Source organism: Peromyscus leucopus, chromosome 7, assembly GCF_004664715.2.
Source record: "Peromyscus leucopus breed LL Stock chromosome 7, UCI_PerLeu_2.1, whole genome shotgun sequence".
Taxonomy (NCBI): domain Eukaryota; kingdom Metazoa; phylum Chordata; class Mammalia; order Rodentia; family Cricetidae; genus Peromyscus; species Peromyscus leucopus.
In genome coordinates, this window is record NC_051069.1 from 6,233,650 (window position 1) to 6,258,729 (window position 25,080).

The window sequence follows — 25,080 nt, forward strand, 5'->3', positions numbered from 1 at the left end:
CTGGGAGCAGAACTCAGGTCATCTTACAAGAGCAGCAAATGCTGAACCACAATCCATCTCTCCAGACCAAGAAAGATATAAATAAGATACACTTTGAGTACACATAAAGAGCTAAGTCATTAATAGTGACAATTTTAAAATATGGTGTGTGTGTAGGGGGTGCACCTACATGTGAATTTGGCCAGTCTAGTCAAATCAAAGAGCTCCAGTCAGGTGCAGTGAAAGACCCTATTGGTGGAAAACAATAGAGGAAAAAAAAAAAACTCACGTCAAACCTCTGGCCTTTACTCAGTATCCCTCCTCCAACTAATTGCTAAAGAGACTTGGTAGTGTGAAATGGGATAAATCATTATTTTCACTATTTACCTAAGAATATTATTAAAACAGACAACAAAATTGATGACAATCAGCCTTTCAGCTCACCAATTTGCATCAGAGTCTCTTCCATACTGTTGGTAGCTGTGACCATTGCTACTGATGCTCCCAGTGGATCACTGTCAGGGAACTGAACTGGTTCTGGCACAATGCGCCGGTCATTTAAACCAAGTGGTCCAGCAAGCAATTCAAATTCTTCTTCACCTGTTAATTTTTCATCTTCATCAATATCTAACATGTCCCAATCTTCTGGAATTTAAATAAATATATGGCATGTGAATATAAACATGGCATAGTTCTGCTAAGAGTAGTTGTTTTAAGGTACATTAAAATCATCTAAAATGTTGGAGTCAAAATCCAAGGCCTACAAAATGAACTATGGCACCATCTCCTGGAGATCTGAGCAAACTGCATTCCTGAGGCATGTGAGACTACTGAAAAAGGAAGTGGAATCAAATCCATGGAAAGCAACAACAAATGTTGAACTGATTGATCATAGATGGATTAGCTAATAAACATTCAAGCAAATGAGTGCTCCAAAAACACAAACAGCACTCATCTCAATGTTTTTTTCCCACAATTAGGATGGAAAAACTTTAAAATGTTACATTTTTTTTCCTATTCTGGGAAGAAAAAAAAATCAAACTGCAAACAAATTACCACCCTAAGTAAAGCTGACATTTGAGCTTGGGTTCTCTCTCTTGTGACTCTCAAGTGTGGAATGTTGTTATCAAGCAACCTCAGATACACTTAGGGAAAGCTCTAGTTAATATGTACACAAACACAAACACACATGATGGTAAAGTTTAGTAGCAGATGTTAAACAAGGACTATACATAAAAATACATGTAAAATAAGGAAGCTCTCAAAACAAACAACTACCTTCATACACACTGTCCTGCTTGCCAATTAGATCTGGAGCTTGTCCCTTGTACCTGCACCAAACATGAAGAACATTGTGTTTTTATATAAAAGTTAGTACCCAAATGCAAATTAAGTCATTAGAATATTGTAAGAGCTCATTAATAAAGCAGCAAAAAGTAAAAGTGTCTTGTGTTATGGGACAAATAAAGTAAAAACTGCTGTATGTACACACATGCTTACAGATCAATGGCTGCTTTACAAAAAACAAACAAACAAACAAAAAAAAACTGGGGATATTTCTGGTCACCTTCAATAACTCTTTTAATCAAACTGTCCTAGGAAGTGTCAGGTTTAAAAGCTGCAGAATTAGAAGTTATGTATATAAAGTATATGAGTCTTTTTTTTTTTCATAGAAGCTCATTTAAACAGAGCAGTATATTTTTACATAAAAAAAATACATCTTAGTTAAGATGTCAGAAATACGCTGGAAAATGTCAATTTAAATCTTGACCCTACACTTTGGAGGGTTAAGATGAGGACCCTGACCGCAACCTGCCAAGATGCTAATGGTTAACACAGTCCAACTGCCATGAAAGGCCTGCTGCTATGCCACTATGCCTGCAGTCCGAGGAGACCAAAAACAACTCCCAGATCTGCTAGGAATTCCTTGGCCTCCATAAGTTCTGCCTCCAATTCAGTCGAAACTAATTCTTTACAATGAAGGGGGAAAACAAAAACAGTTCCTGTGTCTTAACAGAATTCAAGAGGCTGGCATCTACAACACAATTTCAAGGTACCTTTCAGAATTTGTAGTCTTGGTTTTGGTCTTCAGAGCTAAGTACTTCTCCCTGCAGCTGCCACAGAGCAGGTAGTATGGATTTCCACTCCCACATTCACCACCAAACCAGCCATCCACATAGGAGCCATTGCTTCGGTAACCTTGGCGGTTTGCACTGCGCCCACAGCCAGGGTGGTTTCTCTTCATGTGCTGATTGAAGCTGACGACGTTGCATTCACACAGCTCACACACCACCACTTCTTCCCTGTCTTCAGACTCACAAACATGCTGCACAAAATGATTTTATAGCAAATTATAGTCAATTTAGCATTAGAGGTAGAGTATTTGTGATATTAAACTAGCTACTTCTAAATATCCTATAATAGTGCAAAGATATTCATTAATGCTACATAATTTTCTTTCAATAAGAAATCAGATCACACAATCTGAAGGTATTCTTTCCTCTTTTTATTCCTCTTAAGCTATAACATTAAGATTATTCTATTGAAAATAAGAATTCAGTAATTTAAATCTACCTCAAACCATTAAAAACAACAAAACTCTCCAGTGAAAATACTTTTTACCTGGCTATAAAATAAGACCTATTTTCTGAATTTCTAAGATATTCTATTGTGATTAATTTATGTTATTAACCTAATCAAGCAGATAAGAGTCCACATCTATGAGCTTTTTAGTCTCCCTACTATAAAAATGTAATGCTAAACAATGTATACACATAAACCCACATGAACCTTGCCCTGACTGAAGGGTATTATAAGATGTGGGCAGGCACTGTCCCCCAAATAAGGCCTTACACAGATCAAACAGAATCTATGAAGAAGAGGAACATGCACGCAGATAGGAATGTGATTAAAGCAACCATGTTAGGTAACTCTGCAGTATGTACTAGGGCCTAATGTCAAGTTTTGAAGTTACAATGAAACATTACCACAGTATGGCTCTAGTCATCTAGTCTGGGGAGAGAAGCAATAAATCACACAGAGAAAGCAACGAGAGACTTTCTTATCAGTTTGTAGGTATCAAAGCAATGCTCAAGCATTAAATCCCAAACCTCAGGATGAGATGTAAGGCTTTTTCAACTCTATGCAAGGCCGCTGTTAGTAAGCTGTATGAACAGGAGGGCAGGAAAGTAAGTCAGAGCAGCCCCCGCTGCAGTCACACACACCCAGGTAGGCCAATCCAGTACCTCTGGGATCCACATTCCCAGAATATCATTGTCACTGGTCAGGTCTTGTCCAAACATAGCTTCCATTGCTTCATCATCAAGATCAATTTCCAATTCCTCATCTAAATTAAAGTCATACAACGCCCCTGGGTCTTGCTGCAAAGATATTCCTTCTCTCCGACTTTGATTCCTGTGAGCCTGCACAGAGCGGTATAACCCCGCTCAGAACAAAACAAAAGAAGCATTTTATTTGCATGAATAAAATAATCTTGAATATTTTGCCAGTTCTTAATTGCCACACATGTAGGAGAGAACTTACCTCAGCTACTTCTTTGGATCCAGGTCATATACCTCACATTACAACTATCACATGCTTCCTCATGTATAAAATATTCTATCTCTCAGATTACTTACTGATAAGTTTAAATAAGATACTACAGACAAAAAATTTTAAGATGTTATATTGTTATTTATGTTATAAATATTATTTATTTGTTATAAATGTCAGCTGTTATTACTCTTGTAGGTTTACTTTTTAAAATTCAGCTTCTCTTCATTTTATGGTAAATGCATAGCTTATATTTTCTTGGCAAGTCTCAAATTTCTTTCTCATGGTTCTCATAAACTATTGAATCATCACTTATGTTTTAATATTTTAATAATAAAATTCTCTTTTTAACAATGAATAATGTGGTTCCTAGTTTGGAAAATATATTTCCTTGTGGCTAGGGATATAGCTTAGTGGTAGAGTATTTGCCTAGCATTCATAAGGCCCTGGGTGTGGTCCCCAGCACTGTGATGGTGATGGTGATGGTAATGATGATGATGATGAAATAATGAAATAGCAATACAGCTCAGTGGTGGAGTATTTACCCAAGAATGTGTGAGGTTTAATCACCAGTATCATAAAAAACATAAAACAAAAAGAAAATACATTGCCATGTCCCCAAAACAATTCTAGAATTTAAGAGTGTACTGAGAGAACTTATACTTCCTTACCTAGGACCATAGTGGTGAGGCTCTAAAGTCCAGAGTACAGCAGAAAAACAGTGTCTACTTTTGAGTGGTACAGTGCCCCTCCCAGGAACTTTTCACCACTGATGTTAACCATTAAGTACCATCACTTCTCAAATTGTAACTGACTAAAGGCAGAGAGAACAGCTACAAAATCTTTCAAAATCTACAAGTGATCACAATAGCCTTCTATCTCTAGAGGCAGCTTAAAGATAAACTTATGAATACATGCTGTGATTGTAAGTGAAATTATATAGTGTACAAAATTATATGCAAAGAGCTGATCCACTTAGTAGTAGCAATGAGTTCACTTATTCTTTAGTTTGTATCTTCTTTACTGCTGCATCTATAACAAATTTTAAATGAGATCTTTTACCAAGAGAGAGATGTGGAAAATAATTACCTGCTCTTGCGAGCAATGTGCGAGCTGCTAAGTCAAACTTGTGCCTTCTTGTTACTGTTGATCGGCCTCTAGCTGGTGGTCCACTTCCAGAAGCTGCATTCTCTGTATGATCCAGATTATCAGGGCTACAAAAGCAAGTTTGAAGGGAATGCAATTGTTTTAATGCTCTCATTAAAAGAAAGCAAAAATACAAGCTTCCCTGTGGCATTACCTTTTTCTCCAAATATCACTGAGAATAAAATAGTTTGTGCACGCATGTGTGTGTGTGTGTGTGTGTGTGTGTGTGTGTGTGTGTGTGTGTGTGTGTGTGTAGGTGCACACGTATGTGCAGGTACAAATGAATGTCTGTGAGAATATGTGTGGTGGAGGCCAGAGGACAACCTGAGGTTGTTTCTTAGGTACTACCTTTATTTTTCCCCACTGAGAAACTGCCCTGTAACTATCCAAGGAGGCTAGGCTGGCTGACTGGCTAGAGTCCTGTGGCTCCACTCATTTCTACCTATATAGATGATGGTGGTTTGGTGGTGGTGGTGGTGGTTGTGGTGGTTGTGGGTTTGGGTGTGGGTGGGTGTGTTTTGAGAAAGGGTCTCACTATGCACTCTGCTAGCCTGGAAATCACTATGTAGAGACCAAGCTGGCCTTGAATTCAGAGATCCACCTCCTTCTGCGGGGATTATAAGCACGTACTACCACAACTGGACATACCTGGGATTTTTTAAAGAGGTTCTGAGAAGCAAACTCAGGTTGCAGGTACTTACCAACTGAGTTAACAACTCCTAAACTGGTTTTTATGAAATTAATTTTTTAATTAAAATTAAGACATACCATCATAATAGAATATCATAAAACAGAATATCATAATATATTTATAATTTTTTTTGCTTGTTTGCTTTGTCATTGGCTATAAAAACATCCTGTTAATTTTTTAATACTCACAGTATCAAATGAGGAAAGGGACATGATTAGCATAAAGTGTTTTTGGTGGAGGAGAGTTGCTGGGGATTAAACCCAGGGTCTCCTGCATACTAAGCATCTACCACTGAGCTATCCACTCAGTCTACGACAAAACTTTGAAACATCTTTTGACCTTTGTGAAACCCTTTAGTTTTAGGTTTGTCATACACTGCTTCTTGGGCATTCATTTTATCTGATTTTTGGATTCTGCCAACAGTAACATGATGCTTAATTCATGTCCCAAATCAAACAGGATCAGAAATGGGTTTGTGGCTAGTAGAGCTTTGCCTGGAGTGTGCATTCCAAACCCCACAGCAAAGAGAAAATAACTTCAAACTAAGTGCTAAACAGTTAAATACTTAACATCTGAAATGACTGAGAATCTGTGTCTAGGGGAAATAGACTTCAAATTAAATTATGAAGATATTCATGGAACTTACTAGAAAAAGTTTGCAGTTTACATAAGACATAAGCCTTGATACAGAACCTGATAGTTAAATGATTAAAAAAATAAAAATAATAAAAAATTAAGAAGGGGTACTGGAGAAATAGCTCAGTGATTAAGAGCAGTGGCTGCTTTTCCAAAGGACACAGGTTCGAGTCTCCGAACCCACATTCGCGACTCATGAATGTCTGTAATTCCAGTTCCAGGGAATCTGCTACCCACTTCTAGCTTCTATAGGCAACAGGCACGAATGTGGTGCACAAACACATATACAGGCAAAGTATTTATAAACATAAAAAATAAAAAGATAAAAAAATATAGTCATAAGAAATGTAAAAGGAAAGGACTGTGAGGAGAATTTAGAATATTTTATTATGTCTCATTATAGGGTATATATACTTCAGAAATCTTTTCACAGCTAAAAAAAAGAAACATAAAATACTAGATAGTAAAAACTACAGGAATTGGGAATATATCTATATATTTCAGTATTAGAATATTTGTCTACTAGGTATATAACTTTGGATTCAATTCCCAGCACTGAAGAAAACTTCAGAATAAATGGAAATATGAATTCAATTAAAATGAGACAGAAAAGTCTATTTTTATCAAATTCATTAATTAAATCAGTTGGTATTTTGGCAGTACTAAGAACAGAACTCAGGAGCCTGTACATACTATGAAAAGTACTCTAGCACTGAAGTACTTTTCAGCCAATTGAATAATTTATAATGTTAAAAAAATCCATTAGCTTATAACTAACATGCCAATCTTTTCATATTCTTATTAAATTTATATAGCAGTAGAAGCATTTATGAAGGAATAGAAATGGAGCTTTAGAGGAACTACTTAGGATACAAGAGACAGAAATAAAAAAACTAGGATTTTACCTTTCACTAAAGCCTTCCTCCATTTCAGCAGCATCAGCTGATGGTATGTCTCCTGGTGACTGCAAATAACAGGGATCATTTGACTTCCCACCACTTCCCAGAACTGTTGTTCCATGTCTGGAGTCTGCTGTGCTGCTTGGCTGGGGCTCCTCTTCATCCTCATGCCCAGGGTGCTCAATCATCCACATAGCAAGAACAGTGATATTCTGGGCATCAGCTTCTCCTCGAGCACCTATACAGGCAGAGGCAATGTCTGATACTGAATATGGATAAAGTAATCAATGACTTACGTATTAGTTTAAGAGTGTCTGTCCTGATGATTTTATAATAGATCTGCTACTTAAAATCTTAAGAAGAGGGGCTAGAGAAATGACTCAGCACTTAAGAGCACTTGCTGCTCTTTCAGAGGATCCAAGTTCCATTCCCAATACCCATGTCACGTATCTCACAATCAACTGTACTCCAGGTCCAGGGGATCCAATACCCTTTTCTAGCCTCAGTAGGCACCTGCATTCACATATGTACACACACACTCACACATAAAAATGTCTTTTTAAAAAATCTGGGGTAAGGGGAAGGCGTGGGAAGGGGGAGAATAGGGGAACCATGGCTGATATGTAGAATTGAATGGTATTGTAAAATAAAAAATATATATCACAAAAAAAAAAAATAAAAAAAATAAAAAATCTTAACCTTTATGACCTCTTAAAAAATGCTTCCTTCAAAAACATTTGAAACTTGTCGGATCTACCGATAATGAACTATAAAACATATCTTACCTGTAGCTTCCATGGCTTTAGCAATCTGTCGGAGAGAGAAGCCCATTTCCAGCAAAGGGACTGCAATTGCTGGGGGAGGAGGAGAGGTGGAAAGTCTGCTGCTTGGGTCTGACAAGGCTGAAGCAAAGGAAAGAGCAAAGTGGGCTTGACTACTACACACCATAAGCAAAGTGCACACACAGTAACATGGGACTTCAGTTTCCCAGAATTATTCAAACTCAACACAATTTTACTACTAAAATATGGTAAATTAAACTGGGTATCGAGTTACATGTCAGCAATCCCAGCACTCAAGGGGCTGAGGCACAAGGATCATGATTTTGAGGCAAGCCCAATAGAGGGGTTTTGGGTTTTTTTGTTTTGTTTTGTTTTTGTTTTTGTTTTTGTTTTTCGAGACAGGGTTTCTCTGTGTAGCTTTGCGCCTTTTCCTGGAACTCACTTGGTAGCCCAGGCTGGCCTCGAACTCACAGAGATCCACCTGGCTCTGCCTCCCGAGTGCTGGGATTAAAGGCGTGCGCCACCACCGCCTGGCTAGGGTTTGTTTTTTTTTTTTTATTGATTGTTTACTTGTCTGTTTAAAAAAATATAAATACAGCTAAATTTCTCATGGCAATATAGGGCTGTTGCACAGATAAATAAATCTGCTAGTAATAAAAATTAAAATATACAAAACTTTGCAAGAAGAGCACAAAGGAATCTATCTCTCCTGAACTACTGCAGAATGAACAGTGAAGCAGCTATTCTATCTCCTCTGAATGTTAACAGGTAAGTCCTACAACTACGGACAGGGTTTGGCGATTAGGAGTGTCATCATTTAATCCAGCTCCCATGCTAGTTTCACTACATATGCTGATAATGTTCTTTATAGCAAAGGATCCAGGATCATCTGTGCATTTTATCTGGTTGTCACGTTCTTTGGTCTCCTTAATCTCCTTAGTTTTCCTCTGTTAGTTAGTACTGGAGATCAAACTCAGGGCCTCAAACATGCTAGGCAAGCACTCTCCCACTCTGTTTTTACTTTTTATTCTGAGACAAGGCCTCACTAAGTTGTTCAGGCTGATTTTGAACTTGTGAACCTTCTGCCTCAGTGTCCTGAGTTGCTGGCCAACCACTGTGATACATGAAAAATTGCCTAGTCATTTTGTATAAAGCCCTTCAATTTGGATTTCTCTGATGCTTCCTTGTGATATATTGTGTGGGTTATGGATGAAGTTATGATTAGAAAGACATTTAGTTGAACATTGGTTCATAAGGAAAGAAGGGCATGTGTGATTGATATGCATGTTACTTCTCTCCAAAGAGCCATAATTCAATCTACAATTCAAAACATAGAAGGCACTCAGTTTGAAAGTATAGTTTTCATTCATTAAATCACTTTTTAATCTTCAATTAAGAAAAAACATGATGATTATATAACAAAGTCCACATAGCTAGAGTGCAAAGAGGTTTGGGTACTGCAGTACATGACAGGAAGTTCACCTGTGCGGTTAGCTGGCCTTGTAGACTGGGAATCAGGAGAAGTTAAACTTTGCCTCCTTCCTACTTCATCTGAAGGAGAGGTTGGTAATGATGATATTGGAGGAGTCTGTGCACGACGTGTAGGAAGCACAGTGGTGGTTGGATAACTGGAGAACATTTGCCTTTAAGAAAATAACAATGATTAGAAAAAAAGACTCTCACTGGAAAAGAACAGACATGTCACAAGTCTTCTTACAGAAGAAATTATAACCTGGAAGATAGCACAAGTTAGCTATAATTTAATACAGGGTGATGAAAGAAAGATTCTTCAATATTAAAAGTAATTATGTCATAGGGTACTCTTAACTATAAAAATAATGGGGAGTCCTTGCCCTGGAGGAGATGGGAATGGGGGTGGGCTGGGAGGAGGGCTGGAAGAAGGGAGGACAGGGGAATCCATGGCTGATATGTAAATTTAAATCAAATTATAAAATAAAAAATAATAATATTATTATAATTTCCTAGAAAAAGAGCAGCAACATATTGGGAAGTGATACAGCAATAATAAAAAGAAATGAACAGTCCTTGCCTCTATGGAGTTTTTCTTTTATTGTAATATCAAGGCGACAAGGGTATTAATACAGTACTAAAGAAGAATTTTAAGGACAGAAAACTTGGACTAGAGATGTGGCTCAGATGGTAGAGTATTTGCCTAGCATGCACAAAACCCTGGGTTCAATCTCCAGCCCTGTATAAAAGGTGGTGTGGTAGCATATACTATAATGCCAGCAATAAGGAGGTAGAGACAGGAGTTCAAGGCCATCTTGGCCTTTTAAGGAGTTCAAAGGTAGCCTAGGACAAGACCCCTGTAACAAAAAAGAAAAAAAAAAAAAAAAAAAAAAAAGAGGAAACTTGATGTTACCTTAAATATAAATCCATTAGTTATAAAATTAACACACTGATCTCAGGTATTAACATATAGAAAGAAAAAGTGTCCAGGTACCCAACACAATTGAAAAATAGTGTGTATGTATGATATACTAGAGGAACTTAGCATGTATGACATGGTATGAACAGTGTACGAATGACATGCACAGGAATGAAAGGCACTCCCTCTCACACTGATCAAAGAATTAAGTCCAGATCTGCCCTTTCTCTTTTCTGCAGTGCTGGGAACTGATATAGAGCCACTTGCGTATGCTAGGCAAGTGCTCTACCACCAAGCTTTAGTCTCAGCATCAAACAGGTATCTAGCTTCAGAGGAGCACTGTTTATCCCATCAACCATGGCACACAGAGGAAACAGGAGCTCACTGAGCTTTGTGGAGATAACTGTAGCTCCAATCAAGTCTAAGCCAGTAGTAGAGAAACAAAGACTAAGAAGAAAGAAGATTCTAGGGGTGTACCTTTAAGTTCAATTTCTACTACTAAAGAAAGAAATAGAGGAAGTCATCTGGTGGGCACCTATGGCAATGAAGGGGCATGATTCTACCCTTTAACCCTATGCCTACTGTAGTCTGGGCCTCGATGGAGACAAGAGGTCACAGATTCTTTGTGAACACTTCTAAATTCTGAAACTGCCAGAAGCACTAAAAACCACAAGAATTAGCATCTCCTAGAATTATGACCCAAATGAGAGAGCTAAAAAACAGGTGATCACCAATGCTCCTCCACACAAATACACAGTGGCAATTTTCAAAATGTGAGCTGAAGACCAGTACACGTGTGCGAGAGCGCGCGCGCGCGCGCGCGCGCGCACACACACACACACACACACACACACACACACACAACTAGGAAAATGTCGTGAAAACGTAAACTATGGGCTCTATACACCTACTAAATCTGACATGGTGGTGATATAATCCCAGAACTTTCAAAAGAGCTCTTAGGTGGGAAAACTGTACACACCAAAACTTGAGAATCACTAAGGGCAGAGATGAGGCTCCCCTTCTACTGTCTAGTTCAGTGAGAATAAAGACAATCTACCCATGAGGAATAGCTGAGAAAACAGGGAAAAGGCTAGTTTGCTTTCCTTACTTCACTTAAGCAAGTCTGTCCATGAAGGTCTCTCTAAAGCCTCCCTGGTATGTATACAGTTGCAAACTAAGCAAAAAGGAATAGAAATAGTAAGCATTGTATAGCTTTATTACATACAAATGGCTGAAGAAGCCCCTCCAAACATGTTCTTTTCACTTCTAAAGAGAACTGCTGGATCAGAGAGTAAAAATGAAAGCACAGAGCTACTGAGCTGATGACTCAGCGGGTGAATGAGCTTACCATGAAGGCATGAGGAGCTAAATTCAATCCCTGCAACCTATACAAAGATGGAGAGAACAACTCCCCAAGCTGTCTTCTGACTCCACCTGTGTACTGTGGTATGTGTGCTCTCATGCCACATAAGTGTTAAAATAAATGTTAAAAAAAAAAAAAGAAAAAGAAAAAGAATTATGCTCAAAAAAGAAAGAATCCAAGAAGAAAAAGTTATTTTATGCAGATGATTTTTTTTTCTTTAGACTTTACTACTCAAAATTCAAATATTGGGCTAGAGATATGGCTCAGCAATGGAACATTTGTGTAACATATAAGGGTCCTGAGTTTGATCCTCAGTAGCAGCATCAACCCTCCTGCCCCAAAACAACCTCCCCTCCCCCCACAAAAAAAAAACCCTAGGAAGAAGTAACTAATTGGCTTTCTGAAGAAAAAAATCTTTAAAAGCCTAGCCAAACCAAGTATGGTGGTGCACACTTACACCCCCTACTCAGAAGCAGGAGTATCACCTGAGCCTGGGAAGACAGACTGACCTTGTCCCTACAAAAAAGATCATTGGACCTGAGCCCACCACTAACGGGCTTTGAGACTTCAGGACAAGTAATAAAACTTCAGAGGGGTGTTTCCACTTTCACTAGGATATGTTTTCACTGTATGATCCCAGGTTCTTTCCAGCTCTGGAATACCTCGATTTAACAGGGCACACTCTGTGTGCGAGAAACAATGTGCTTTGAGAAGCAAAAGCATCAGTGTGATAGACGTAAAGCTCTACCTGAGAAGACTAAGTGGCATCACTCCTGGAGACTCAGATGCAGGCACCGTTTCTGTGTCAGTGACAGGAGTGGTGGCAGTTGTGGTGTCCTCAAGGGAGCTGCTCATAAAGGAAGTTGTGCTGGACGCTGAGGGGCTGGTGGTAACTGGTGTCTGTGCTTGCTGGGCTTGGTCACTTTCTTCAGCTTGTTGATCAATCTCTGTAAGCCAAAGGTTAAGAGAATAGTAAGGATTTGTCTCTTTCAAAAGCAATAGTCAAAAACGGAAAACTTTAATTTTAAATGTTCCTAGAGGTAGGTTTGGTCATGTACACCTATAATCCTACCACTTGGGAGGCTGAAGCAAGAAGATTATCTTGAGTGCAAGGACACATTGGGCTATGTAGCAAGCCAGCCAAGACTACATAGTGAAACCTTGCTTCAAAATAACAAAGTTCCTATACATATTTTCTGAAGGAACGACAAAAGTAGTTCTTAAACACACACACACACACACACACACACACACACACACACACACACACGTTCTTCTTTCACTACTGTATTCATTATTCTAGATTCTGTAGGCCCTTGCAATTACTTCTGATTGTAGAGAATTCTCTTACAAATACATTAAAAGTGGGGGATACAGTGACACATTCCTTGAATCTAAGCACTCAGAGAGCTGAGGAAAGAGGACTACAAGTTAAAGGCTAGTCTGACCTACTTACCAGATCCTGTCTCAAAAGAGGTGGAGTGATGTCTAAAGTTTGAGGTTAACTTAATATATCCAAACACTAAAACTATTTGTCTAGCATTTTGATTTTGATACTTGTTGCTCAGACTCTAACGGCTTCCTCAGGGAGGGGATGAGAAGGAACGGCATCAAAGGCACAGACACCAGGAGTCAGTTGAAGGCAAACAACAAACTCCTCCATTTAATAACGGGGAAGGCCTTATATATCCTCCTCTCAGCACCTAGTCTGTGTCGCAATCTGGTGGCATTGTGTGGTCGTCCCTATTGGCTGGGCACGATCAGGAACTCTGACAGCGCCTGTCGCTAGGCCCTCAGGCAGACTTCAGGTTGGCTCATAGAAAGTATGTTAAATGCATGACTTGGCAACTGGCTGAGCCAATTTCCTCAACCCTATGGGCCTGTCCTACTACAGATACTTATCTCCAGTGTTGGCAAAGGCATATAAATGCAAGAATAAAAACCTTGACAGAGCCGGGCGGTGGTGGCGCACGCCTTTAATCCCAGCACTTGGGAGTCAGAGGCAAGCAGATCTCTGTGAGTTCGAGGCCAGCCTGGTCTCCAAAGCGAGTTCCAGGAAAGGCACAAAGCTACACAGAGAAACCCTGTCTCGAAAAAAACAAAAAACAAACAAACAAAAAAAAAAAAACACCTTGACAGAAATTTCATGCTATGACTTGAAGGGTATGTGTGTATCAAAAATATATAGCATATTTATAATTTTCCTTCTCCATTGAAGGAACAACAAATAAAGTAGCAGTTACTACAAAAACAACAAGTTCTAAGGCTGGAGAGATGGCTCAGTGGTTAAGAGCATTGGCTGCTCTTCCAGAGAACCTGAGTTCAATTGTCAGCACTCACAAGGCAGCTCACAACCATTTGTAACTCTAGTTCCAGGGGATCCAGTACTGTCTTCTGGCCTCTGCAGGTACCAGGCACACAAGTGATGCACAGACACACATGTAGCAAAACACCCATACACATAAAATAAAAATATTTTTAAAAACATAACGAATTCTTAGGTTTACTAAATGGCTACATCCCTTCATAATCAACTTAGAACATGCCTACTCATACATACCACATACCTCTCTCTATGTACTATGTAAACCAAACTTAGAACATGCCTACTTATGCGTACCACCTACCTCTCTCTATGTACTATCTAAATTAAGATGGAACAAGAATGAGAGCAAAGGAAAGGGAGGAGAAGCAGAAAGAATAAAGATCTAACACTCTTCATTTTTTTTCCTTTCTCTTCTACCTGTCCCAATAGGTAAGGTCTCATGTAGCTCAGCCAGGCCTCCAAAATGATTTGTTGCCAAGACTGTCCTTGAACTTCTGCTTTCCAAATGCTGGGGATCCAGGCCTGTGTTGCCTCTCTCAGTAGAGTACAAGCTTCTTGAAGGCAAGGGACACTGTTTTAAGTAGCACTGGGCATTCAACAAGCATCTTCTGAATGGATCTCATTTTTATTTAAAAAAAATTTGTACTATTTCCCAAAGTGAAGATAAAGATAAAGGAAGCCAGGGTCTTTTCACACAATACATTGTCTATGAAATAGCACATATTAAAAACATCTCTGAGAAGTTTTAAGAATATATTTCAAATCAGATCAGTAAGTAATTGGATACCTTTTGAAAAGTGAATTAAATGTCAGCTGTTTTTGTCTGTTTCTTTTTGGTTTTTTGGAAGACAAGGTCTCACTATATAGCCTTGGCAGTCTTTGAAATTCACTATGTAGACCAGGCTGACCTTGAACCCACAGAGATCTCTCTGCCTCTATCCTTGAGTGCTGGGATTAAAAGTGTGCACCACTAGACCTGGTAATTTCAGCTTTCCAAAATTTAGTGACAATTATGAAATTCTAGTGTTTATGTAGATTTAAAATAGAAAACTGCAGGTACACAATAATTACTAAAGTAAAGGTAACAAAAAAAATGATCGTTTATCTTACAAAGGAAAAACAATTGTGCAAATTTCTTTGGCCAAAAAAAATATACGTTCACCAATCATTTATAGAATTATATTGACAGTTATGAGTATAATTTCATCAGATCACATACCTTGCTTAATTTTGCCCCCAAACTGGTCTTCCAAAAGCCCATGGACCACTAGTTTGTAAATCATAGCTTGAGCCCGTTCCAGATCAGCTAACCCCAACGCTCGCTTTATGGGTGACCGCATGACTGCTCGCTTCACCATGTGCCGCATCAGGAACTGTAGAGCAGCACGCATCTCCACATCCTCATGAACAACTGGAGAGCTCGCACAGTCTGAGTTGTGGCCATTTTCAGCTAGAACTTTTGGAATCAGCAAGAGCTCAGCATATTTACTACAGCCAAGGAGAGCACTGAGTGACTTCATAGCACCGAGGTAGAGATAGGAAAGCTGGACTGCTCGGATTTCTGACTGAGCTATGTCATGCGTTTTAGATGTATGTTCATGATTTTTTCTCTTTCCTTCTGTTACTTGATGTTGGGATTCCACACCTGGCAGTGTTGGTTCTAAAGAAAATGAAGCTATTTCATTTTCTGATTTGGAGCTTGTGGTACCCTGACTTTTGACATCATCAGACATCAACCCTGTCCGTACATCTAAAATGGATTCACTCTCAGGTTTCTGCTCAGTTTCCCCCTTTTCCTCAGACTCATGACGGTGTTTCTTTTCATGTCGTTTGATGCTCTGTTTCCCCACATCTTCATGAATGCCTGTCAGATATGTTAGGTCCAGCAGCACAGAAGCTGTCAGGCCTCGGAATCGCGCCACATCAAACAGCAGTGGTTCACAGGGTTCCAGGTTATACAATGGAGTATCACTAGGCGACCAAAAAGTTGGGAAGCTTTAATAAAGATCAGAATGACACAGGAAAAAGCAAGTGAGGGAAAGACAGGAGGAAGGTACAGAAAATAACATAGACAAAACAAGACATGTCATGTACACAATGCAGATAATAATTTACACCAACTGACAACATTACAGAATGAAAAACTGGTATCATGAGAAAATAGAGATGTAATGCTAAATGCAACAACAATGAAATGCACATGTGCTTTCAAATGAGAATATTTACCACTAAACAATGTAAGGCAGAGTGAGCAAACTTCCCAGGCCTAAGGATCTTAGAGCTCTGGGGACATGTAGACTCCTGCTATCACTCAACCCTTCCATGATGGTACCAAAGCAACCACTGATACAAAAAGGAAAAGAATACGGCTATGTAACTTTACTTACAAATTAGGAGGTGAGGCAGATGTAGTGTGATGTAAGTAAGCTAGCTGGGGAAATTAGTAGCAGATCTTTGTAACCACCTTCATTGGAGACTTAATTCTCATTAAAAATTTTACTTTGTAGTCTTCAACTGATACTCATAATTGTAGTTTAAGTAAGAATATGATTGCATATCCATGATATATGACATAAAATTCCCCAAGTTTAAGAGTCGCATTAACTATAGAAAAGCTCAGCAAGTATCTGAAGTTTTGCTGTAATTGCCTACTTCTTGGCTGTCTTATCTTCCTAATCTCATTTCCCTTTTGCCACATTTTCTTTTTTCATGTATTAATTTATGTATTTTACTACACTGCATACATATTAATAAGATCCTGAATCTTCTCTGACAAAGCAGAGAGTGAAAGGAAAGGAAGACACTGTATGTGATCTGTAAAGCTGTTGCTGGGTTTCTTAGGTTATTATGAAGTGAAGGGTGTACAATAAAGTCCATTATAGCCAGACATTATATATAGACTTTACATATATGTGTTTTCCAATTAAGAGTCTATCATGTTTATTTAGTTGTAAAGTACTACTTTCATTAAATACTATGAATCACTCTTTTAAGATAATGTTATATTAATATACAACTATAAGAATCACATTAAGTAATATAATCAAGTTACATAACATTGTCAATAAATCCTGATTTCCAAATGATAAAATTATATACTCAGATAAGTGAAATCCTTTATGAATAGAAATATTTAACATTGGATATATGAAGTTTATATTTTAAACCATATACATACAAATACACTTAAATGCTTTTAAGCATCTTGCTTGTGTCAAACAAATGTAATTCTCGTAACTATTAAAATGATGTACATCGAGGGAATAGAAATACTTGTTTTAAAAAGGTAAGGCTGGGGGTAATGGCATATATCTGTACTCCCAGCATTTGAGAGGCTAACATAAGGGGATCATGAGTTTGAGGTCTGTTTGAGTTACATAGTGAGCTACAGGCCAGTTTAAGCTACAACATTCTGTCACAAAAAGTGAGGGGAGAGTTCATCATGGGACTGGAGGAATGGCTCAGTGGTTAAGAGCACTAGCTGCTTTTGCAGGGAACCAGGTTCAGTTCCCAGCACCCACATGGTGGCTCACAACTCTCTGTAACCCCAGTTCTAGGGGATGCAATGTACTCTTCTGGCCTCTGTACGCACACAGGGGGTGCACAGACATACATGCAGGTGAAATACCCACATGTATAAAAAATAAAATTTTAATTTAAAACAGACAGAGCTCACTTAGATGTTCCTACCATAGGCCTCTTGAACATAAAATCTGGTCAATAAGGTAGCCAGCTGGTTTTTTACTGTCCACGTGTATAATGGAAATGATCAAAAGGCAGGAAACAGGTAGGGCATAGCTCAGTGAGAGATCACTTGTCCAGCATGCATAAGACCAAGTGTGATCTCCGGCACACATACCTCCCAGCAACAAGAAGCAGGAATCCAAATAAAAACTAGTTAACAATAGTGAACTTAGTTCTTCACCAAAAAAATTTAAAAACTTATTTTACAAGTCACGTGTAGTTTACTAAGTCAAAATAATAATATCTAGCAATATGAAAACACTTTTAAAAGTTAACCAGCAGTTTATCTACAATACATTATTACTCACTGTCTGTTGGCAATTGCCCATCTCACCATCAAATACTTATCTGCTATAAGCATAACTCCACACATCATACCTGATGGTAATTTCTGCTTCATCCCACTGGACCTTGGCAGATGTGCTGCCTTCTTTGACCACTCCCAGCAGCGTGGCATGGCGCCCAGTTTGCTTGTGAACACACCGACCTCCAACTCTAAGACCAGCATCAACTCCTCCTATCACTGCCAGCACAGGCCACACCTCTATGCAAAGAGTCCTCAGCTGCGGCTCTGAGAGGTCAGCAAGACCGTGCCTATTATGTTTACCTTTTTCTTCTTCTTTGTTCTCTTTCTCCTCTCTCATTTCATTTTCCTCTCGGCTCTGAACCGAGCGGCTTTTCTTTAGCTTCTGACCTGACTCTTTAATACATATCTTAATTTTATGTAGCCTTTCCATCATCTTTTTGTTAATGCAGTAAGTCCAACGGTCTGTTCGGTGAAGGATACGGATAAGCTGAATAGTGGCCTCGGCTAGCACTGCTGCTACTGGACTACAAATAGGGTCTCCTGGAAGTAAATCCCGTGGTGTGCCACGCATCTGCATGTCACAAATTTTCACCTACATAAAAGAAGAGAAGGTGGGATGTGTGTAATCGTAACAGGTTTCCTTAACTGTTTGTCAATACAGGTTCTAGCAAATAGAATCATATGTTGAACTAGTATTAGTATATTATAATATATCAAGTGATCCCAACCCCAACAATGGATGGGAAATGGTAGAGACTCACTGAAGTAATTAGCAATATGGGCCCTTTAGAATGTCCTGTCATTTGAACCTTGTGTAGCCCACAAGTTCCAAAGTAGTTACAACCACTCAAAGGATGGATATGAGGAAGTTATATGTGGCTGACTCAATTTAGTCCAAAAAATGTCTAGAAGAAATAGTCACTATCAACCTTAAAACTCCAGGGTAATATTGAGTCTTGGTACTACCTTATATTGTTTCAAGGGCACAAATGTAAATTCTAAAGCCACACAACTAGGATAGTCCCAGTATGAACACACACTGCAAGTAGGACACAGAGAGGAAACTGGTGTGGTGGCACATGTTTGCAGTCCCAGCACCTGGAAGACCTTGAGTCCTAAGGCATTCTTTGCCCTGATGATATACTTGAACCCTGGTAATATTCTAGTAGTCCAAAGCAGGCTTGGTACTTTCTAACATCTGTAAACCCTGAAGAATTCATCCAGCCTTAGGATTCTAACCGTAAATATATTTATTCTGTCTGAGGGACTTTTCTGATAAACCAGAATCTCTAGGAGTTCAAGACAAGTCTGGGCTATATAAAAGACCTTGTCTCCTCTCCCTCACTCCCTAAAGATGTTAAAAGAGGAGAGAGAATTGGGTTTAAATCATAATTGTGCACAATCTTGGCAAGCAATTTAAGTCTTAGCTTTTTCATCTGAAAAAAAAGACACTAATAATAGCACCCATCCCTTATACTTATTTTAAAAATAAAGTTATACAGACAAAGCACTTACTAGTACAATACTAGGTTCACTGTGAATAGTTAATGTTAACTATTTCTTTTCCTCAAGAATATTACCAGGGCACAAGAACACAACCAGGGCAAAGGATGCTATCAGGCACTCAGCAGCCTCTATTTTACCTGAAGTTTATTAGCTACGTGTTCAAGAAGTTCTCTGTCTTGTGAATGGCTAATCTTAGATTATGATTCCTTGAAACTTTATATATATATATATATATATATATATATAGTGTGTGTGTGTGTGTGTGTGTGTGTATGTATATATATATTTATAGATGATATGTGTAAACATATATAAATATACACATGTATATTTTCATGATTAATATCTACTAAGTCTAACACTTCCCTTTTTTTTAAAAAAGATTATTTATTATGCACACAGTGTTCTGCTGGAGTGTATGCCAGCAGGCCAGAAGAGGGCATCAGATCTCATCACAGATGGTTGTGAGCCACTATGTGGTTGCTGGGAATTGAACTCAGATCCTCCGTAAGAACAGCCAGTGCTCTTAACCACTGAGCTATCTCTCCCGCCCTCTAACACTTTCATTATAAGAAAATTATACATGATTTAACTTGAAAATTTTTTAGTATAAAATTCCACTAGAAATTCTCAACAAGAGATCTAAGTTACACTACACCCTCCAGTAAAAATGTGGGAAAGGGAAAAACATCACCACTACCCACAAAGAAAAGCTTGTTTCTGCTTTTGTTTTACATAAAGAGTACAAAAAACAGTTTCAGTGAGACTGCATGCCCTTAATACTGTTCTCATCACATTTAAATCTGTAACATCTTACAAGGTCTGAAAACTCTCCCACCATAACTTAAACTTCCGTTATTCAGCTAATGTTATCATATTACATTTGAGTATTTCCTCTCATATCCATAACTATCAATGAACCATATTACTCCTCATATAGTTCCTGTAACTCACACAGTATCACTGTTTGCAAGCTAGTTTGCTACACAACTATAGTTGCTTAATATGGAGTAAAGACAATTCCTAAAATTATCTACCCTTCCAGAAGAAGGACTTCCACAGGCCAGGGACTTTTAATGGTAGCGATACCTTTCTATTTTATAACCTCTGTATCATACTAACATAACACTAATTTACAATAACCAGGATCCCTTATGCATAAGTACAGGCTGGGATTCTGTTACCTTCTCACCAGGGTTGCTGCTATAGAACATTACACATGGGTACAACTCCGCTGCATCCACATCTTCAAAAGCTAATTTGGGTTCCTAGAGTGTAACAAAGAAGCAAAGGAAACTGAAGTTGCTTTTAAAATTGATACTATGTAGTCACATTAAAATTCAAAGGTTATAAGATAGAACAAAAGTTACTAGAGCCATGTATCAACTGCCCTTCCATCCAAGGCAATGCTACATACAATACGTGATCCTAAAATGTTTACTAGTTTCAAAAATCTGACTTGATCTTTACCACCTTTTTGTTAGTTTGACACAGGTAATTTTAAAAACCAGAAAGTATCAAAGACAAAAAAAAAAGGAAGAGCAAAGTAAATAATCTATACACTAAATAACCAGTACTTGATGAGTGGAACTTAATTTTGGGGGGAAAAAAAAAAAAAAAGTACAAGTAGGGTTTGTGAACAGGTTTCAGTACCTCTCCATTTTTCCCAAAGGAAATGGTCCTGGCTTCCATGTCTAACACGCAGGTAATGAAATCCCCTTGAGTAAAGCTGGAAAGTGTCAGAGTCTGTTCTCCATTGTGATAGAGGTTACCACTGTAAGCCCTATAGAGCCACATGTCTGAGGTAGTGCGGTGATTAAAATCATGTACTGGCCAGCGAGAAACTCCAACGCATGTGCCTTCATTACCTCTATTTTCCTTCACAATATAAAACTATAAAAAGAAAAAGAAAAAACAACTCATAATGTTCATTAGTACTAAAAAAACTTTGTGCTATTAATACATTAATTGAGACTTGGAAATATATTTGTAAACAATATTTACACATTTATGGAAAGATACTAACTTTCTTTTCAGTGTAAGAAGAAATAACATAAAAATGAAATAATTTCATCAGTTTATAAGGCAAATTTATTCTTCACCTTCTAAATATAAAGAATAACCTTTGGTACCTATAACATTTAAAGTAAATGATTTTAGCTTACAATTTAATTATGATGCTAAGGGAATCTTCTAGAAAATTATTTGTAGAAAGCGTCAACTTCCTTACACATAGATCTTTCGATTACTCTTTATATACACTTGATTCAGAAAGGATGGGAAACTACAGGGACTAGCATCCTCCCGCCACTCTTTAAGGGACTGACTCAACCCCTGCTAGTGATGCTCACTTCTGACTTACTGTGCTCATTCAGCTTTCTGGTTTAGGTACAAGTAGTTTGGTTCTATAATCCTCACCTCTCTCCTGACACACAGGACATCTCCGTAAAGCAGTGTATTTGTTTAGGCTGGCCCCAGAAAGAGATTGGTATTTTCAAGACTCTTTATTGCACATACAATCAGGATAAAAGAGGTATACTTTATAGTATATGAGTGTATGGCCTGTGTATATCTCTATATCATGTGTGCATGCAGGAGCCTACAGAGGTCAGAAGAGGAATCAGAGTCCCCAGAACTGGAGTTACACATGGTCATGAGCTTCCATGTTGGTGCTGGGAATTGAATGAGGTCCTCTGAAAGAACAGCCAGTGCTCTTAACCACTGAGCCATTTCTCCATCCCCAACAGGTAGGTTTTCATTTTGTTTTGTTTTTTTTTAAACAGGTAGGTCTTTTAATCTTATTTTTTGGGGAAAAAAACGTAGAATTTTTATCCTGACCAACCCCTAACCTTTCTGCTTAATTCTTTACAAAAAAGTTTTTGTGTGGTAATTCTTTTGTCTGTCTGTCCCTCTTACACTCAACTCATCTGAACAAAAGGTCTACATGAAAATTAAAAAATGATCAAGATAGAAAAAAAATCAAGTTATAATTACTAATTGGGTACCCCACGTGTCTTACAACACAGAGAAAACCAAAGTCCAAGGTCTAGGAGGGTGTGGAGAGGGCATGAGGCATTAAAACTATTCCAGACTGTTCTCCCTCTGCCAGGGGAAGACTGGCACTGCCCTGAAGGCTGCTGTGATCACCTGAAACTCAAGCTGATTGCTGAGCCTTCCTCAAGTCTGAGACTACGAGACAGCAAGAGTAAGCTCCTATTTCCGACTCTCTCACCAAACACCTTCCAATGTCATCAACACACACAAAATAACGTCAAAGGTAACAAAACTGTTCAAGCTGACTGCTTGAGACAGTCCCTCTGAAACAAGGAACTCGACTAAACCATTCAAAATGAAACAGAAAGATGGGAGAGTGGAAGGCTCCATAATGGCAGGCTACACTGAGATGGTAGTAGCCTTACAACCTGACAATAGGTATCTTGAGTAGAGGTGCTCTAACAATTATAGATGGTTGGCTTGCAGTATATTAATATACACTCTATGGGACTGTATTTTGTGTGTGTGCATTCTATAACAACAGCAGTTCAACCCTAGACTGATCAGCATTGTGTTATGTTAAACTAATACCTAAACCAGGATTTAAAAGTTAATACAAGTTGAGCCTGGAGGCACATACCCATCATGGGAGTGTTTTTGAAAGACTAAGATGGGAATCCTGAGCTAAAAACCAGTTTGGACTATACAGCAAGACACCGGCTCAAGAAACAAACATGAACAGCAAAATATTAATACAAAAAAACTTACTAATGGTACCAGGTATGGTGGCACATCTTTAATCCCAGCACTTGAGAGGCATAGGTAGGTAGATATCTGAGTTCAGGCCAGCCTGATCTACAGAGTGAGACAGGACAGCTAGGGCTACACAGTGAGACCCTGTCTCAAAACAAAATAAAAAACAAACAAAAAACTTAAGAATGAAGCCACATGAAATTTAACTAGCTAAGTCTAAGACAACTAAATGGCACAAGTCAATATTACAGTTTGATCTCACCAGTGGCATGGGGTCCTGTTAACAGTTTTACTATAATGCATGACACACAAGAATCAAAGAAGTAGACTGAGTACAAAAAGGGAGTTAATATAGCAGACAAAGTCCTGCTTGCAAGCTGTCTTTCGGCTGGCACTGGGGAACTTGACCAATAAACTATTCCTTCCATTGACTGGAAAATAAACAAACAAACAACAACAACAACAAACCCAATAATAAAAACAACAACCTTTCTTAACTGATAAGGCTGGCTTGCTGTGCCCACAGTGTTTTTCTAAGTAATAAGACTGAGTTTTAAATGTAAGGCAATTTTAGACTAAAGAAGTGTTCCATGAATAGCACAATTCATGTATCTCCTTTACTCAGCTTCCACTTACAATACCATGACAGGTATTGTCACAAAACGTAAGTCTTTCCAAGGTTTTATTTTCTTAAAGAACCCAAACAAATGGGACCAAAATTCTTTTTTAAATATTTTTTGAGATTGTAATATAATTACATCATTTCTCCCCTCCTTTTCCTCCCTCCAAACCATCTGATACCCTTTCTTGTTCTCTTTCAAATTCATGGCCTCCTTTTCTTTCATTGTTGTTGTTGGTGTTGTTGTTGGTGTGTGTTGGTGGTGGTGGTGTGTGTGTGTGTGTGTGTGTGTGTGTGTGTGTGTTCCTAAACACATAAATACAATCTATTCAGTCTGTATAATGTAACTTCTATTTAAGTTTCAGGGCTGACCATTTGATATTGGGTGGCCAATCGGTGTGCTCTTCCCTGGGGAAGACTATTTCTCCTGATCTCAACATTCCTTACTGCCTGTAGTTCTTTATCTAGGGTTGAGGCCTCCTGAGCTTTCCCCCATAAGCATGTTTTTTAAAAGACTAAAAGTACAAAACAACAACAATAAAACAACTACTAAGAATTCTCCTCACCTTCCACTGATAGCACCCAGAAGTTACCCCAGTTGACGCCAATCCATATCCTTTTCCTCCACTGCCATGAGTTAAAATCTGTCCATTTTCCACAATGCAACACTGAGCTTTCTCTGGATCAAAAGAGACTTCTTGTATGGGGAGATTTTCATCTTCTTCCTCCAGCTCTCCTTGCTTCTACCAGAAAGGTGGCTGGGTCAGTTTGGGGGCATAAAAAGATCTCAAGTACATTCCTCGGTTTTATCCCACAGATATTACATACCTATCAGCTTTTAGATACTGTGCAAAGCAGTAGGAATACAGTGCCTATAAAGAGTTTGTTGTTCATTTAGAGTATACAGAGACTAATCAAGTCAGTTACATAGTGAAACTGGAATCTAGGCTTTTTGCTTCAGTAATAACTAGAAGCTGGGGAAGGAACAGAATTGATGGAGTGCTAAAAATGGTATTTTTAATATACTAAGTATGAGATGTCTATTTGGTTATCATTCAAGTGTGAGTTAATATAAGACAGAATTTAAAATTTAGGCATAATGGCATATAGAGTCAAATAAGGCTTCTTTGAACATGGAAAAGAGAAGAGATGTGATTTGGAGGTGGGGGGTGGGGTGGTTAGGACTAGGTCACATAATAACACTTAAATAGAGAAAGAAAAACCTAGAAGAATGGAAAGCCATTTTCTAAGGCAGAAGGAAAACTGTGAAATCTGGAAAATTAAGCTAAGACTTTACGTGTATGAAGTAGAATCTTATTTAGAAGGTAAATCAGTGGAGCCTCATGGCTACAAGGACAGGTATACAGGAGACCCAAGTAAGATATGGACAA

The 25,080-nt window shown here is 38.4% G+C and overlaps 1 protein-coding gene across 14 annotated transcripts in view; it reads right to left on the bottom strand.

Moving 5' to 3' along the window:
* Positions 1 to 25,080, bottom strand: part of Herc1 (HECT and RLD domain containing E3 ubiquitin protein ligase family member 1) — a 161,501-nt gene that overhangs the window by 42,450 nt on the left and 93,971 nt on the right. For 10 of the 14 annotated variants that reach the window (XM_037207386.1, XM_037207385.1, XM_037207384.1 and 7 more), the window contains 14 exons: positions 24,256 to 24,432; positions 20,977 to 21,216; positions 20,508 to 20,591; positions 17,889 to 18,409; positions 14,986 to 15,761; positions 12,189 to 12,387; positions 9,168 to 9,328; positions 7,689 to 7,805; positions 6,910 to 7,141; positions 4,621 to 4,745; positions 3,204 to 3,424; positions 2,037 to 2,305; positions 1,258 to 1,310; positions 424 to 624 (listed from right to left, as the gene is read on the bottom strand). In XM_037207386.1, coding sequence (XP_037063281.1) covers positions 424 to 624; positions 1,258 to 1,310; positions 2,037 to 2,305; positions 3,204 to 3,424; positions 4,621 to 4,745; positions 6,910 to 7,141; positions 7,689 to 7,805; positions 9,168 to 9,328; positions 12,189 to 12,387; positions 14,986 to 15,761; positions 17,889 to 18,409; positions 20,508 to 20,591; positions 20,977 to 21,216; positions 24,256 to 24,432 — 3,376 coding nt within the window. The remainder of the gene's footprint in view (positions 1 to 423; positions 625 to 1,257; positions 1,311 to 2,036; positions 2,306 to 3,203; positions 3,425 to 4,620; positions 4,746 to 6,909; positions 7,142 to 7,688; positions 7,806 to 9,167; positions 9,329 to 12,188; positions 12,388 to 14,985; positions 15,762 to 17,888; positions 18,410 to 20,507; positions 20,592 to 20,976; positions 21,217 to 24,255; positions 24,433 to 25,080) is intronic. The other 4 variants (XM_028866236.2, XM_037207387.1, XM_037207389.1 and 1 more) reach the window with 3 other exon arrangements.